Source organism: Acipenser ruthenus, chromosome 5, assembly GCF_902713425.1.
Source record: "Acipenser ruthenus chromosome 5, fAciRut3.2 maternal haplotype, whole genome shotgun sequence".
Classification (NCBI taxonomy): Eukaryota; Metazoa; Chordata; class Actinopteri; order Acipenseriformes; family Acipenseridae; genus Acipenser; species Acipenser ruthenus.
This window is the reverse complement of record NC_081193.1, coordinates 36096910-36111687: the sequence shown is the minus strand read 5'-3', so window position 1 is coordinate 36111687 and position 14778 is coordinate 36096910. Positions and strand designations below refer to the sequence as shown.

The 14778-nt window shown below is 37.3% G+C and overlaps 1 protein-coding gene across 7 annotated transcripts in view; it reads left to right on the top strand.

The window, feature by feature from the left end:
• Positions 1–14778, top strand: part of LOC117402243 (SAM and SH3 domain-containing protein 1-like) — a 373068-nt gene that overhangs the window by 316518 nt on the left and 41772 nt on the right. For all 7 annotated transcript variants that reach the window (XM_059024110.1, XM_059024109.1, XM_059024113.1 and 4 more), the window contains exons 3-5: positions 3957–4007; positions 4114–4163; positions 14016–14056. In XM_059024110.1, the coding sequence (XP_058880093.1) occupies positions 3957–4007; positions 4114–4163; positions 14016–14056 (142 nt within the window). The remainder of the gene's footprint in view (positions 1–3956; positions 4008–4113; positions 4164–14015; positions 14057–14778) is intronic.

The following is a 14778-nucleotide window of genomic DNA, read 5'->3' as shown; positions in this document are numbered from 1 at the left end:
CTTCTTAATAATATTTGCAACTGTTGTCACAGGAACATCAAGCTGCTTGGAGATGGTCTTGTAGCCTTTACCTTTACCATGCTCGTCTATTATTTTCTTTCTGATCTCCTCAGACAACTCTCTCCTTTGCTTTCTCTGTTCAGTGTGGTGCACACAATGGTACCAAACAGCACAGTGCCTACTTTTCTCCATTTAAATAGGCTGAATGACTGATTACAAGATTGGAGACATGTGTGATACTAATTAAAGAAACTAATTAGTTTGAAATATCACTATAATCCAATTATTTATTATCTTTTCTAAAGGGTACCAACAAATGTGTCCAGGCCATTTTAGAATATCTTTGTAGAATAAGCAATAATTCTTCTCTTTTCACAGCTTCTTTGCTTTATTCTATGACATACCAAAGGCATGCAAGTATACATGATAAAATAGCTTTTAATTTCATCACTTTTCAGGAGGAATGAAGCATTATTTCAATGAGCTGTAAGGGTACCAACAAATTTGAGCACGTCTGTATTTACTGAAAATAAAATGGGTGGATAACAGTGTTTGACTTCTAGTGGATTTCCTGTTTACATCAACAGTGAGGCATGGTAGGTCCTTAAGGTCCTTTAGCTCTTTCCAGCTCACCAGTGCCCAGCTGTTCCTAGGAATATGGTACTTAGTGGGGTCTCCTTCCAGAGGCACCCAACAGTTCTGAGCGTTTTTTAGTTTCACCAAAACACCTTCACCAAATACAAAGAAGCGTTGGATTTTGCACCACTGGACCCCCGCCCCCAGGATGGGTTTAAAAAGACTGAAATGTTGTTTTGTGTCTTTGCAGTGTTTTACATATGCAGCTGATGAAATGCTCTCCCTAATACCTCTGTGTGGCCAGGAAGCCTAGTGAGTTTTGTGGTTGCTTTTCTCTCAGTGTGGCACAGTACTACAAGGCTGTTATCTTGACTGGATGAGTGGATATTAGGATGCCAGACCGTCTACAATGCAGAACAAACACTGTAGGTCTTTCTGACCTCATTCCAAATGCATTTGGTCTGCATTTAATTGTATGGATATATGGCTGTCTGTATTAAAGTGTTTTTACTCATGAGATGTGCATGTGCTGATTCTGGCATATGTTAAACTACACACAAAAAATAATGAACAAATACTTTTGAACATTCCGGCTTAGTTTTAAATGACCAGGCAATACCTTTATTTAACCTATAGAATGTAACTTTGAACTTCATATTGTATTTGTTAGTATTATCAGTGCAACGGATAAGATTCACTAAGCTGGTAATGTTTTAAAATTAAAATCCTTAAATAACTCCATGATTAGGGTAATTCAAAGCAGTTACTAAACACTAGGGGCCCAAGTGATGTGCAGTGATAAGTTGGCATGTCATGGAAAATGGCAGGTCAAATCATTGGATCAGATCTTGGGGTCTATTCAATTGAACTAAACTGTGTTGAGTCTAAATATCATTAAAGAAGGGGACTGTGTAGTGTATTTTTGTTAGTGTATGTAAGTAGGTTTGACCCTATTTGAAAATGTAAACAGTGACAGTATTTAGATCAATTGACTAGACCCTCTTAACTGCATATAAAGTGCTGGATGACAATGACTCTTGCTTTTTTCTCATTGCTGTGTCTCAGTCAGATCATTAAGAGGAGTTATGATCTATAAAGCCTCAACCATTTCTCCCGAGTCACATGTTCAAATACAGCCTCAGACTACAGGTTAGTCGTACAATGCAGTCGTCACTGTTCAGACTTGTCACAGTGTAACACTACTGGCAGGCAGTCTTTATGCGGGGTGAGCGTAGAAAAACATGTAAGGCTTGCCTGTAAAATGTTGTGGACTCCTAATCCACACATTCAGTTACATTCGTTTCGGCAGATGTCCCCAGTGTATTAAATGTTTTTGTTTACTTCTATTCAATCAGTAATCAGCATCAACATTTGTAAGCAGTGACCCCTTCAGCAGGTCGACCAAGTCAGTAACTTTGGAAAGGTCACACCTGTTGCTTCCACACAGTCCACAGCTGTCTGAAAACTTTAGAATGGACAATGCGGAGAATGGCCTATAATCGAAGTTACTGTTGGGTCTCCAGGCCGTGGCATGTGTGTTGGGGGAGGGGTAGTGGTGTTGGTGGTTGGCTGTTCCTTTTGAGATGATTCCTTCTAAGTAATACCCAAACAAAAACCTGCTAAGGTGGCACTGGTATGTTTTCCTTTTTTCAATGACCCATGCACACCCATGCCACCTCACAGAGTCTGTGACATTTGAACCCTAGCAGGGCTTTGTATATGTAGCGAGTGTCTGGCACTAAACACACTTCTGCAGGGCTCACTGCACCTCTGGATTGAGACCAGATTAAGATCAGCTGTGTACTCAAGAAGCAAAAACACAACAGGCATGCATACTCACACACGCAGGGAAATGATGAATCTTTTGTGAAGCGTTCTGCATTTGAACAGCTGTACTTAAACATTTCTGTTGGTTAAACACTTGCCTGTCTGCTATCTTGAAAGCAAGTGGAGTTCACTAATATTGAAAGCCATGAAAGAGAACTAGTTAAAGGTCAGTGCTTCAGTGCAATATTTCGCATTCCAATAACATATTTAGGGTCCTATTTTTAATCAATTATGAAAGTGTAATACTTAACAGAAATTGCTAAGTTTCAGGAAGGAGCTGTTCAGGTTTGTTCCAGGTTATTACTTACATGTTTTAATACCATTAACATTATTTAATTCCTCTCTGAAGAAAATACAATTGCACAAGGAGCAGGAATCAGATGCCCCAAAGATGGTATTCTGACTTTCAGAATATGGCAAAGATTTATTTTTTTTTTGTATCTAAATTTAATTAGAAGATATTACAAGATAGTAAACTGTTTTATTGGATCAAATAAACAAGAGAATGTATTAAATTGCAATTCTTTGAGGTATTGTTTTATTTGAGTTATCCTGTTTTTAGTATGATTTATTTTCATCAAACAATAAGTATAATGTATTTAAATCAGATAGATTGAATTTATTTGTTACTCAAATTACTCTTTTGGGCAGTGCGTGTTTTGTGTGCTGTAGAATAAGTGTTCTGTTAAAGACATAATTTAATATAATTCCTGGCAGCAGAATGCAGAGGCATAGTAGCTGTATATTGGTGGCAAGACAATAATGGAGAGGCTAAGGAGGGAGGACTGAGTTATGAAACATGACAGCCATAAAGCACAACCGTGAAGGTGAAGATAATTTAATTTCAAAACAGTCCCTGTCTAATTTGAAGTTTTTTGGCCTCAATCTTTGCCTTCAATTCCTCCTGTACTTTACCGGGACTTTCAATGTCCCTGCCTCTGGGTCGCTACCCACAGAGTGGAAAATCCTGATTTGGAAATCAGCGTGTTTGAAAGGCAGCAGCAGCTGGTTTGAAAATGTTGTGTGGGTTGTTGGGTTCAGAAGGAAAAAAAAGGAATTAGAAAAAGACTGAATATGAACTGAAACTAATGCTTTTGGGAGAGTTCCCTTACAAATACCTAATTTAAACTTAAAACACTTTTTACTACTAAAACTGATATATTGAGGACTAAATGCATAATTACAACATGTCACAATCCATAATCACAGCAATCAAAAACATTCCCAAAAAGCTATGCTAGATAGGTATAATCCTACATAAAAATGCTGTCACTTTTGGTGTTGTAACTGTTTAAACGTGACTCTAGATACATTTCTAAATTTAAGTGATTCAATTTTTCTTAGTTTTTTCTAAGTTGGGTTATCACAAAATCTGCAATCAAAGTGGAGTCTGAAAGTTGCTGTGCAGATTTCCAGGTGTCACAGATTCCCTTTGCTCAGATTCAAAATTCTAGAGAAACCTGTGTTTGTATTAGGTGTCATCCAATAGTACATCAGGGCCATGCCACGTTTTATTGCTGCATCATTAAGTCAGCATCTGTTTTGTATTTCAGGAGAAACCCGATGCCAGCCCCACATCGCTCCAGCTCCAGTCACAGATTGAAGTAAGTACTGCATTCTCACAAACCCAGAAGAAGATAATGTCCTCAAAGCAATGTGCGACATGAGTCATCCCTGTGTACTCACTTCCATAATCTTCTTCCTCCACAGGAGTCTTTTGGCTTTAGCAGCACAGTGTCCACACCAGAGACAGAGAGGAAGTAAGTTTCTTCTGAAAACTGATACAAGTTACTGACAAAGCTGTCAAGGATCATCTCTTTTCAAGTAAAAAAAAAAAAAAAGTCAGGCAAGTCTTAAGCGTCTCATTTTCCACTGAGGTCAAACGTTGGTATTTGTTACGTTTGTTTATGAAGTAAAATATTGGTGCCAAATATTCTAAAGCAGCAGCTTTCAACTTGTGGCCCACAAAGTTAAGATGTGAGTGGCTCCCGAGTGGCGCATCCAGTAAAGGCGCTCCGCATGGAATGCAGGATGCGCGCTATAGCCTGGACTTCGCAGGTTCGAGTCCAGGATATTCCACAGCCGACCGTGGACGGCAGTTCCCAGGGGGCGGCGCGCAATTGGCCAAGCGTTGCCCGGGGGGGAGGGTTTAGGTCGGCCAGGGTGTCCTCGGCTCACCGCGCACCAGCCTGCGGGCTTGCCTGTAAGCTGCCGAGAGCTGCGTTGTCCTCCGACGCTGTAGCTGTTGGGTGGCTGCATGGTGAGTCCGCAGTGTGAATAAAAGCGGGCGGCTGACGGCACACGCTTCGGAGGACAGCGTGTGTTCGTCTTCGCCCTCCCGAGCCAGAGCAGGGGTGAGCTGAGCCTAAAAATAATTGGCCATTCCAAATTGGGAGAAAATAATAAAAATAATTGGCAAAGACTACATTTAAAAAAAAAAAACAACTAACTGACATCCAGGTACACCGTTGCTGTTTTGAGTATGTAGACTTTACCTTTATAAAATCTGTATAATGGATCAAGTCCTGTGGTAACTTATTACCTATATATATATATATATTTTAGTTTTAAAAACACAACCGTCAAAACAGATGGCCAAATGCATGTCAAAAATGTGCTTTAGGGTGGAGGATAGTAAACAAGTCTTCACATAGAGTCAGTGACTGACCCAAGATCCCCTGTGATTCAACCATTTGGACCCACAATATTCCAAGTTAGGTATTAAAACAGGACAAGGCAAATGCTTCAGCTACCTTCATTTATTCTGGACACTTGCAGAAGTGGTGGGTGACTAACATAAAAGCCACACTAACCTCCGCTAACAGTGCTTTCACATTTCCCACTGACCTTGGGTGATTCACAAACATTGAGCTTCCTGCTTTTGTCTCTTCTGCTGGATGGAGTATCCTGATAGCAAAGGATGCAAAATTAGAAAGACAGAAAAATCTACCAAACTAAACACTCCCCAACTACACACAAACATACTTGATCACACACATACGCAGAAGTACTATATTCAGACTCCTGACATCTTAACATATACAAACACCAAAATAAATCTTATTAAACATAATTTAACATATTTTAATCACAGAATGTCTGCCCCTCAGAAGATGACTGTATCTGGGGACAATTTTGTAATTTGTATGCATCAAATAGACATCCCCTTCTAGATAGCCTTTATTGTCACCGTATATGCAGAAACCCTTACTCATCACAACATCTCATGGACCCTGCTGGATGATGATTCCCCTCAGGCTGACCACAGAGTTTGTATCAGTTCAGTGGAAGTGGGTGAAGACATGATAAATGTAAATCAGTAAGAGTATTTGCCTAGGGAAAGTGAATTATCCCATGTGTGTGGGTGTTCCAAAGGGAGATTATTTTCCTTAAATTGAAGAGAAGAAAAACTTGCCTGACAAGCAGTTTTGCCTGTTTTCAATGGTTAAATCGTTTTTTAAAGATGACAGCTGGTCAGGTGTTGTCTTTGGAACTGTAATGAGCCTGGTCTTCAATGACAGGGTTATGTTTCCCCCCACTAAACCGTCACAGTGAAACAAGGCAACTTGGAGAACTTGTAGCTTCCAGGCAGCAGTCATGTATCGCTTTGAAACACTAAACAAGAGCCAAGACAACTTTGATTAGTTGTATCTGTAGGCCATGTGTGCATCAGGAAATCCAAATAAAATCCTGCTACCTTGAACTCTAAATGCTGCATCCTGTCTCAATGTAATGGGAAGATTTGCATTGTTCTCATGAGGATATACGTGATATTTTTACACAAGCTGCTTTGTAACCAGAAGTCCCCCTTGTCAGATGTGTAAGAGAAAACACTGATGCTACTGCCTTCTGTGGTCAGCAGATAGCATCTAATAACTAAAACTAATCTAAAATAACCTGTGGTTAAGCTTTTCTGCTGTGTCAATGGGCATTTTCATTCTTGGTATATTAAGTATTTGAAACAGTTTTGGTTTTGATGGGTGGCCTAAATGTTCTCTTTTTGTAGAACTTGTTTTCTAATAAACATGCTATAAACACTGTTAATATTACGCTAATCCATGATGTATGTCTATTTATTTCTTGCCAAGTAAGATTTACTTCCAGATAGAACATCTTCTGATTTGACTTGTTCTTTTGACTGCAGTTAAAAGCAAACAATGGTCTACTAACTAGATCACAAACTTCAAATCAAAATTCAAAAGTATTTATTTAACCAGGATATAACCTTTTGAGATACACATCTGATTTTCTAATTGAGTTGTATTCTGCACAAAGAGAAGGCAACAAGAAATAACATTATAAAATCAAGTAAACAACTTAAATGTACATGATCCTAGCATTAGACAGTATTTAAAGTATTTGCAACCCTAGTCAGATTTAAAATAAATATTTATTAGTCGTATTGTGAAGAGTCCTTTTTATGTTTTGAAAGCAATGAATTCCAAAGACTAGATGCCTGATATACAAAGGCACATTGGCCAGTATTAGATCTCAATTTAGGGATTTAAAAAGTAGGCACATCATTTGATCTTCATGCACAGGTAGAGTTATATGTATCCAATAAAGATGTAAGGTAACTGCCATAAGTTTGCTCTACTTGGTAACATTGCTGGTCCCTTGGAAGCAGTTGACAAGGTTGGATGGCTCCTGAATTAGCTTCATTATAGTTCTGAGGAAGCAAGATGGTTAAGTAGATGACTTCTGTTTCCATCGTTGTCAGTTCAGTTCCTTTCCTGAACAAACCCATCGCATGTATAAGTTGATGCACACTTACAGGATTGAGTCCTGGTGACAGGACATTTTCAGTGAAGAAGTCTTTGTTTCTGTACAATGGTGTTAAAGGAAACGCAGATTCCATAAAGGCAGATAAAGCAATCGGTGTAGTACTGAGTTAGAATCACATCTACTGTGTTGTACAAATGGTCTCTTGCCATACAATTACGGTCATTAGCAGTAGAGAGTGCACAATGTATGCCTTTTAATATTCATAAATGCTTAATGCATTTTGTGGTCTGAAATATTTCTAATGTATTTATTGCCAGAGATAACATTGAGCTAATTTGTAATGGAAATCAGTTAGCTGTTGAAGTGCTTTGTATTCATAGATCACATTTTTTTCAAAGGTTAAAGAGATTCAGATCATGAAGCACATTGTTTTATCATATGCAGTTACCCGCTGAAGTAGATGCAATCTTTTTGGTTGAAGCTCTTGCAATGTAAGATCCGCATTAAAAACATTTTAAAAGCTTTCTGTGAGCGATATTTGTTAACAAAGGAATTTCATAAAAAATGTTGTTTTCATACAGTTTAAATATCCATTTCACTCTCAGGAAAGTTGTGTTTAAAAAACAAAAAAGAAAAGAAATTAAATACAATTTAATAAAAAAAAATGATTTCCTGTAACCTATTTAATGTCAGTTTGTTACAGGTTAATTCATAGTATTAATACAAATGTGTGGTGTTAATGGAAGATAATTTGCACTTATTTTCTAATAATATTGTACAATGGAGGCAGACATTTTTTTCTGCTGGGAAATGGATCGCTGTTTATTTTCCCTTCTTAAAGGGCTGCTGTCATGGCAACATAATGATATGATAATTAAATGGGGGCCACTTTGTGTTCCACCGTCTTTCTCACACTGATGCTAGCAAGGTCAAGCCCCTGTAGTCTTGTTTTGCCTTCAGGTTCATGCAAATTTGATAAGAATACTGAAGACCTGTTTTCCTCCAGACTCCTTGCTCCTGTTAAATAAATGATCATGTATTCAGTGTATACATTTATAGGAGCAGTCAGTTTTATACACTAATTATGGTCTGCATCCTGGACAATGCATACAGAATACTTAATTGGCAATCAGATCTCCAGCCTATGTTTGAGTTTTTGCTTACATTTTACAACCTGTCTCTCCCCACCCTACTCTTTTTATTTATTTATTTATTTATTTATTTGTTTGTTTGTTTGTTTGACAGAGGCAAAGTTGAAAATGGATTCAAAACGTATTTTTCTATTTGTATAAATTAATAATAAATAATATATAAACAGTTTTCATAAGCAAATTGATTCCCTGTGAGTTGCTGTGTAATGTCCAGTAATTGTTCAAACATGCATTACGGTATTTCAAATCATTGGGTTTACCAGTCTACCCCTGCCCCTGTATACAGTCGTTTCCGCGTAAAGGAACACCTTCTCAGAGAACACTTCAGCTTAGGGAACAACCTTGTGGTGAAACAGAATTTTCCCCATTATAAATGCTCTCCCTAAAGGAACAGGAACTTCGCTTAAAAGAACACCTTTTTGGCACAGATAACGATGCGTTGCTAACCGATTCAAAACTGTACTGTTTTGTAACCTGATAACTCATCATCATTAAATTCAGATGGTTTTTAAAACCTTTTCAACACTGGCTTGTCATCGCGAGAGTCTAAGGGTGCTGTGTTAATAATCATTGTGTTAAAATTCATGCTCTTCTTATAGTATTCTCATATTCATAATTACTGCTAGAGCCGCTGCTACATTTTTGCCGTATGTAGGGAGCTTTGTTAATTTAGTGAGTCAGTTAGTTTATTATTGTAGTTTATTAACATACACTTGCCTATTGCTTTTCTCTTACTTATTCTGTTTATTTCATATGTTGATACACGTGTTTCCTGACATAAGTAATAAATAGATTTTGTATTTATTGATTCATATCGTGATTGGCCTTGGTAATTTTGTGTCTGGTGGTCAACACTGTTTTTCGAGAACACTGTATACAAAACACACTTCTTATTTCAATTGAAATGTAATCCGTTCTGTTTAGACATACCATTCAGAATTGTATTTCATTTTAGTGTTCAAAGGGCATGCTATCTACTAACTGCAGTTGGTTTGGCCGTAAGAAAGCTTTATCTCAGTCTTTCCAAGGCAGTGGCAACACTCTGCAGAATACAACTCAATTAGAGGCTGCATATCAGTCCACAATAAAATAAAGCCTTCCCCACCCCCTTTGGATGAAATGGCTGTTTGCTTGTCAGACGTGCAGTGCGGAGTCTGATGCCAAGTTTTACTGCATTGTTAACTTTCGGAATACAGTTAGCAGCACATGAATGGAGGGACACAAATCACTCGTATTGTTGAGATTCCTAACTTTTACCCAGCAGAATGGGGCTGAGCAAATTGGGCATGAAAGACATATTTCTCAATGAATAGATAGATGGCCTGTAAATGAATACCTGGAGTAGCTGTTACAACTCAAAATTATGTTAAAGCCACTTTGCGTGGATAGAAAATTGGATATCATTTTACTGCATTCATAAATGCTTAGGGTATGTTTTTCAAAATGTTGAGCGATTTGTTACTTTTAGCAGTATGAAGAAGAATTTGCTTTAAAATTAATGAAGTTACAAATACCTTTCTAGTTAACACCAATAGCAGGAGTTAAAAGTTGCAAAAACCCCTTGCTAAGTGTTATGAATATGGACTTGACACCCATTCAGTTTATGTTGATTTAAATCTGGTAGGAACTCTTGGTTTTAGGATTTTTGTTAGGGTTATATTTTGCCAGTGCTTTAGTTCAAGACTTGACTGCCATTTTACACCGCAATACTGAATTATATATATATCTATATATATATATATATCCCGAGTCATTCGAAAAAAAGGCATAATACCACAGTAGACGGCATATTCATCTAGAAGATTATACTTAACCTTTGACCCATATTTGACTCCTGTGCACCCCAAGGCCACTTTCAAACACAAAATGGCTTGTTTTCAATCACTCGACAACACCTACAATTCGTGCTTTTTAGGCACCTTTAAAAAATCTGTCTCCTGTGAAGATTTACAATCATCCTCCACCAACGGAAGCATAAATCAAGCGAGCAAGACAAATAATCTTTGGCTGACAGCGACTAAGAAAAAACAAAACAAAAAAAAGCATTCCCCATTCAAACACCTTTTCCTTAAAAATACATTATTTTTTGCAGTTCATTATCTACCCAGTTTAATTCACTGTTTCTGAATGATCAAAAACAAAATTATATCTAAGATTCTTTACTATTAACTTAATTTATGTTATTATTATCCATTAAATTCACTTGCAATTTGAACCTTAACACCTGTTTACAGCTGCCCAGTGTTTCGATATGTTGTACATATCTTTCTCAAGGGGGCATGTGTTTGAATCAAAATATTGGAGGTATTTATGGTTTTTTTGACGGCATGAGAAAGACTTGTTATTGTTTGTATTCAAATCCATGATTTATTCTTGCATGATGTAATGGTGTTCTAAATATTATGACTAGGGGTCTACCTAAATCGTGATTTCGCGGAAATCTGGGAATTGAGGGGTCACCGTGAAAGTCACCTCTTTTAGGGGCCAATGCATACCGGACAAGTACCGAGAGAAAGAAAAAAGAAACCACATTTAAATGAACTACTGCACAAAGCAAACGACGCAAACTACGTATCTTCCTTCTGTAGATAGGCTTTTTTTAGTATTCATTCGCAGTCTGTGTGCATTGCACTTAGGCAAAAAAAAAACCAAAAAAACGTCCTTAGACAAATAACATTTACAAAACAAAGCGGTTAACGTTCTTGTTTACTGTTCCAATGACAACGATGTTTTAATCATCCTATCAGTGCGTCTGTACTGGCTTTTCTGTGACCTGTACTGTAGAGGGTGGGACAAAGTCATTGCTGCATTGTTTTGATTTAGGTTTTGATTTAGGTTGATATAGCATTGGAGGTAAAATACCAGAAATGGATGACAAAGCAAAAAAAGCAAAGTATATTTTGGCAGATGATCGTTTCAAGATATTTCCCAAAGAAACTGTAGATGCAGATGGAGGTGTTTTGCACATCTTGTAATGTGTCTTTGGAGAAAATACGAACGATCGCTGTTTAGCTTCAGAATCACACATTAAATGAAAGGCTACTATAGGCTGCTGAACAGAATGTAAAATAAACAGCTTTCAGAAAACAAACTGGAAAGTCAGTGCAGACAAAAAGTATTCCTGTTGGTTGTAGCCCAGTTAAATCAGTACTACGGTTACGATCTAGCACAGCCACCTCACTTCAAACAACCTGCTGCTTACTTTTTAACACAGTTAGAATTTTAGATACAAATAGGCATTTTTTTTTTGTTTTGACTCGGTACTAATAAAATAAATATTGGATGGGACAAATAACATGACAACGAACGTGCTGCATATATTGCCTTTATTAAAGTATGCCAGTAGCCCTTGGGTAACTGACTTTTGGGACTGTTTCTAATCGATTTCCACATCTGTATAAATTAGCCTTAAGATTTGTCTTACACTTCTAACCAATTCAGTGGATGCAGAACATGCAGTCCCAATGTATGGGCAAGTCCACACCAGACAGAGAATGTTGTCAGCAACTGCTGGGGGATGTTGCATGCTCGCCTTTAACAAATGACAGCACTCTGTTTTAGTAAGGAAGCAAGTACCACTGTTGTTAGGCTTTTATAGTGCTCTGAAATATTATCTACTTAGGTTTATTTAATGTTTAAACAAGTCTGCGAAATGTCAGCGAAATCCTAATTTTATTCCATAACCTACCCACGAAAAATACGTAAATTTACCACGATTTAAGTAGACCCCTAATTATGACATAATTTGAGGCTCCTATCACCTCAGGAACTACTCACACAATATCATATCCCTCAGGCACTTATCTTTTCACCCCATGGGACTTAATTCCAGTTTAATTATGGGTTTATATAAGAGCTGAGTTGAGTCTGGCCAACAGATTCAAATTGTCTTTGAAATCTAAAGGGAACTTCATGTGCTCACCACCAGAATTTTAGCTGGTTCTTTAGTACAGTAAAGCCTTCTGTAGACACAAACTGATGAAGAACAATGACTTGGGTTGTACAGTAGAAATTCCATTAGAATCCAGTTGAATTTAACTGTTTTAGACCATCCCTGAGTTTAAGTATCACAAACAAAACTGAAATATATAGCCCAAATGTGATGTGACTCGTTTTGTTTGTGTTTTGGAATATTCGTTTGCAGAGGGGAAGACATTGGCAGCAAATGGATCCAGTCTTCTTCTTTTTTCAGGCTAAACAAATCACCCGACTGCCTGGTTTTTACAACTATTTGAAAAGTTAACAGTATAGAATTTGCTTAGCAAATCACATAAGTAATCCCTAGAAAATTGCTAGGAAAAACAAAGCCGCAAGTGAAAAGGGAGGAATGCGCCCTCGATATGCACAAAAGCTGCCAACAACCTCTGAACAGTGGAAAAGATAACCGCTGAGGAATGATGGTTTCCTAATTGAGCCCTTTTTCAATTTTCCTTGAACAAAATATCACAAGGTACTATGTAACAAAACAATCACTAACAAGGTACTGCTAGTTAAGAGGGACCTTAACTAGCAGTAAACACGCATTGCACAATGAATGCAGTTGGAAATCTTAACCCTGTAAGGACCGAGATTGTGTTAACACTATCATACTGATGTGGGCTTCTAGGACCGTGATCGTGTAAACACGATAAAACTTTGTTTTGATGACTTACAGGGACTTACAGGCGTGAAACACATATCATTGCATAGCGGAGGGACTGATGTTCACTTCCTGATAGTTTTTTTTTTTTTTCGTGAGACGTCACTGAGAAGGCATTTAGGGTAAATTGCAACGAGCTTGCAGAGTTAGTACAGAGCTACGTACTAAGCTGCATACTAGCTAATACGGTATTATCTCGGGATCATCCCCAGCTGCATACTGTTAGTACCAATTGCAACGAAAAAAGATGCGGAACAAAGTTGGGGACTAGCTGATCCCCAGCTTTAGTACGGTGCTAAGGATGTGAAATATTGTGTTAAAAAGGGAAAAGTTTATATGGTTTCTGAAGTATTTTATAATGTTCCCCATGGTGTTCTGAAAAAAGGACACCATTTCCAAGATGCTACTGTAAAGAAATCGATTTTTAGTGCATTTTTATAAGAGAGTCAACTACAGCCAAAAAACAGGTGGTCCTGGGGAGCATGCCACTGAAAAACGTTTGGTCCTGAAAGGGTTAATAGAAGAACAATGCAATAGCTGTGAAAAGACTGCCGCCTGCCTGAAATTATTGTGCTCTTTTTTGGGAATTGAAACCAGTGCATAACCGTGCAGTTTGCATTTAAATAACCTCAATCTTGATTGTGTCACTGCCATCTAGCAGCAATTTAAAGTATTACAGTACATATTTTGCAGTTTGGGGGGGGGGGGGGGGGGGGCGACTTGCAAAAATGTTGGTAACACGTGAGTGCTGCAGTTGCAGTAAGTCAGGCTTGTGTATGAAAAGCCCTATTGTTCATGGGAGGGTCACAGTGATCTCGGCACAGGATCTTTTTCATGCTTTTTTTAACCACTGTTGTCTCTGATTGGCTTCTAGCACATGGTTCTTTTGTAGTGATAGATAGGGGTTTTGTAACCAGATAAAGCTGCATAGGGGGGTAATTCAGTTTTGAACTCAAAAGAAGAATACAAATTTTAAAAAAATGACCGGATAACAAAATGATCTTAGAATGTGCTTAGAATTTAAAGTTGCTGTCTTCCTTTGTATTAAAATGTAACTTTTTATTTATTTATTTATTTATTTATTTATTATTTTTTAGGCTGTCCCTTCACAAGTCAAGCTCTGAAGATGGATCAGTAGGTTGGTACTATTTAAATCATTTTTGTTTTGTTCTTTGTCTTAATGTAATCTTTTGATTGGATTTCTAAACAACAAAGTGTTGTTTTTTCTGACAGAGCACAGTAACATCATCACCAAAAAAAAAAAAAAGTAAATGAAGAAACATGTTTTGACATTAAAACTTTAAATGCTCATTTCTAAAAACTGTGTTTTTGTTACAATGTTCTTGCTGTTAGATATATATTTTTTTAATTCATGAAATTCTCATTAGTCACAAAAACATATATAAAATATTGAAAAGTTAGCATGGTGGCAATATCCCCAAATATTTAAAGCCTGGTAAGAGATAAAACATATAATAATACACACAATACTGAATCCAGAACCATTTAGAATGGTTTATGGAATGTTTTAAGGAATGTTGAAAGTTGAAAAAGGATGAACGGACTGAATATAATTAAAAAACAGCACTTAACAAAACTTGTATTAAAGTATTGTGAGTAGGGTGCATGTTGTGGCTTAACCTTATACCTAAAAATGAGTATAGCACCATCTACTGGATATCTTCCATATAGGAACGTGGGACTGCGTCAGAGAGGGGTTAGATAAAATGGCTGCTTTACAGAGAGCTTATACTACTTCGTTACTTGTTTTCTTTTAATAAAGTGTTTCGTTCATCAAATTACTTGCTGCTGACTTTTATGGGAATAAACCACATATTGGCGACAAGAACTGAGGATATC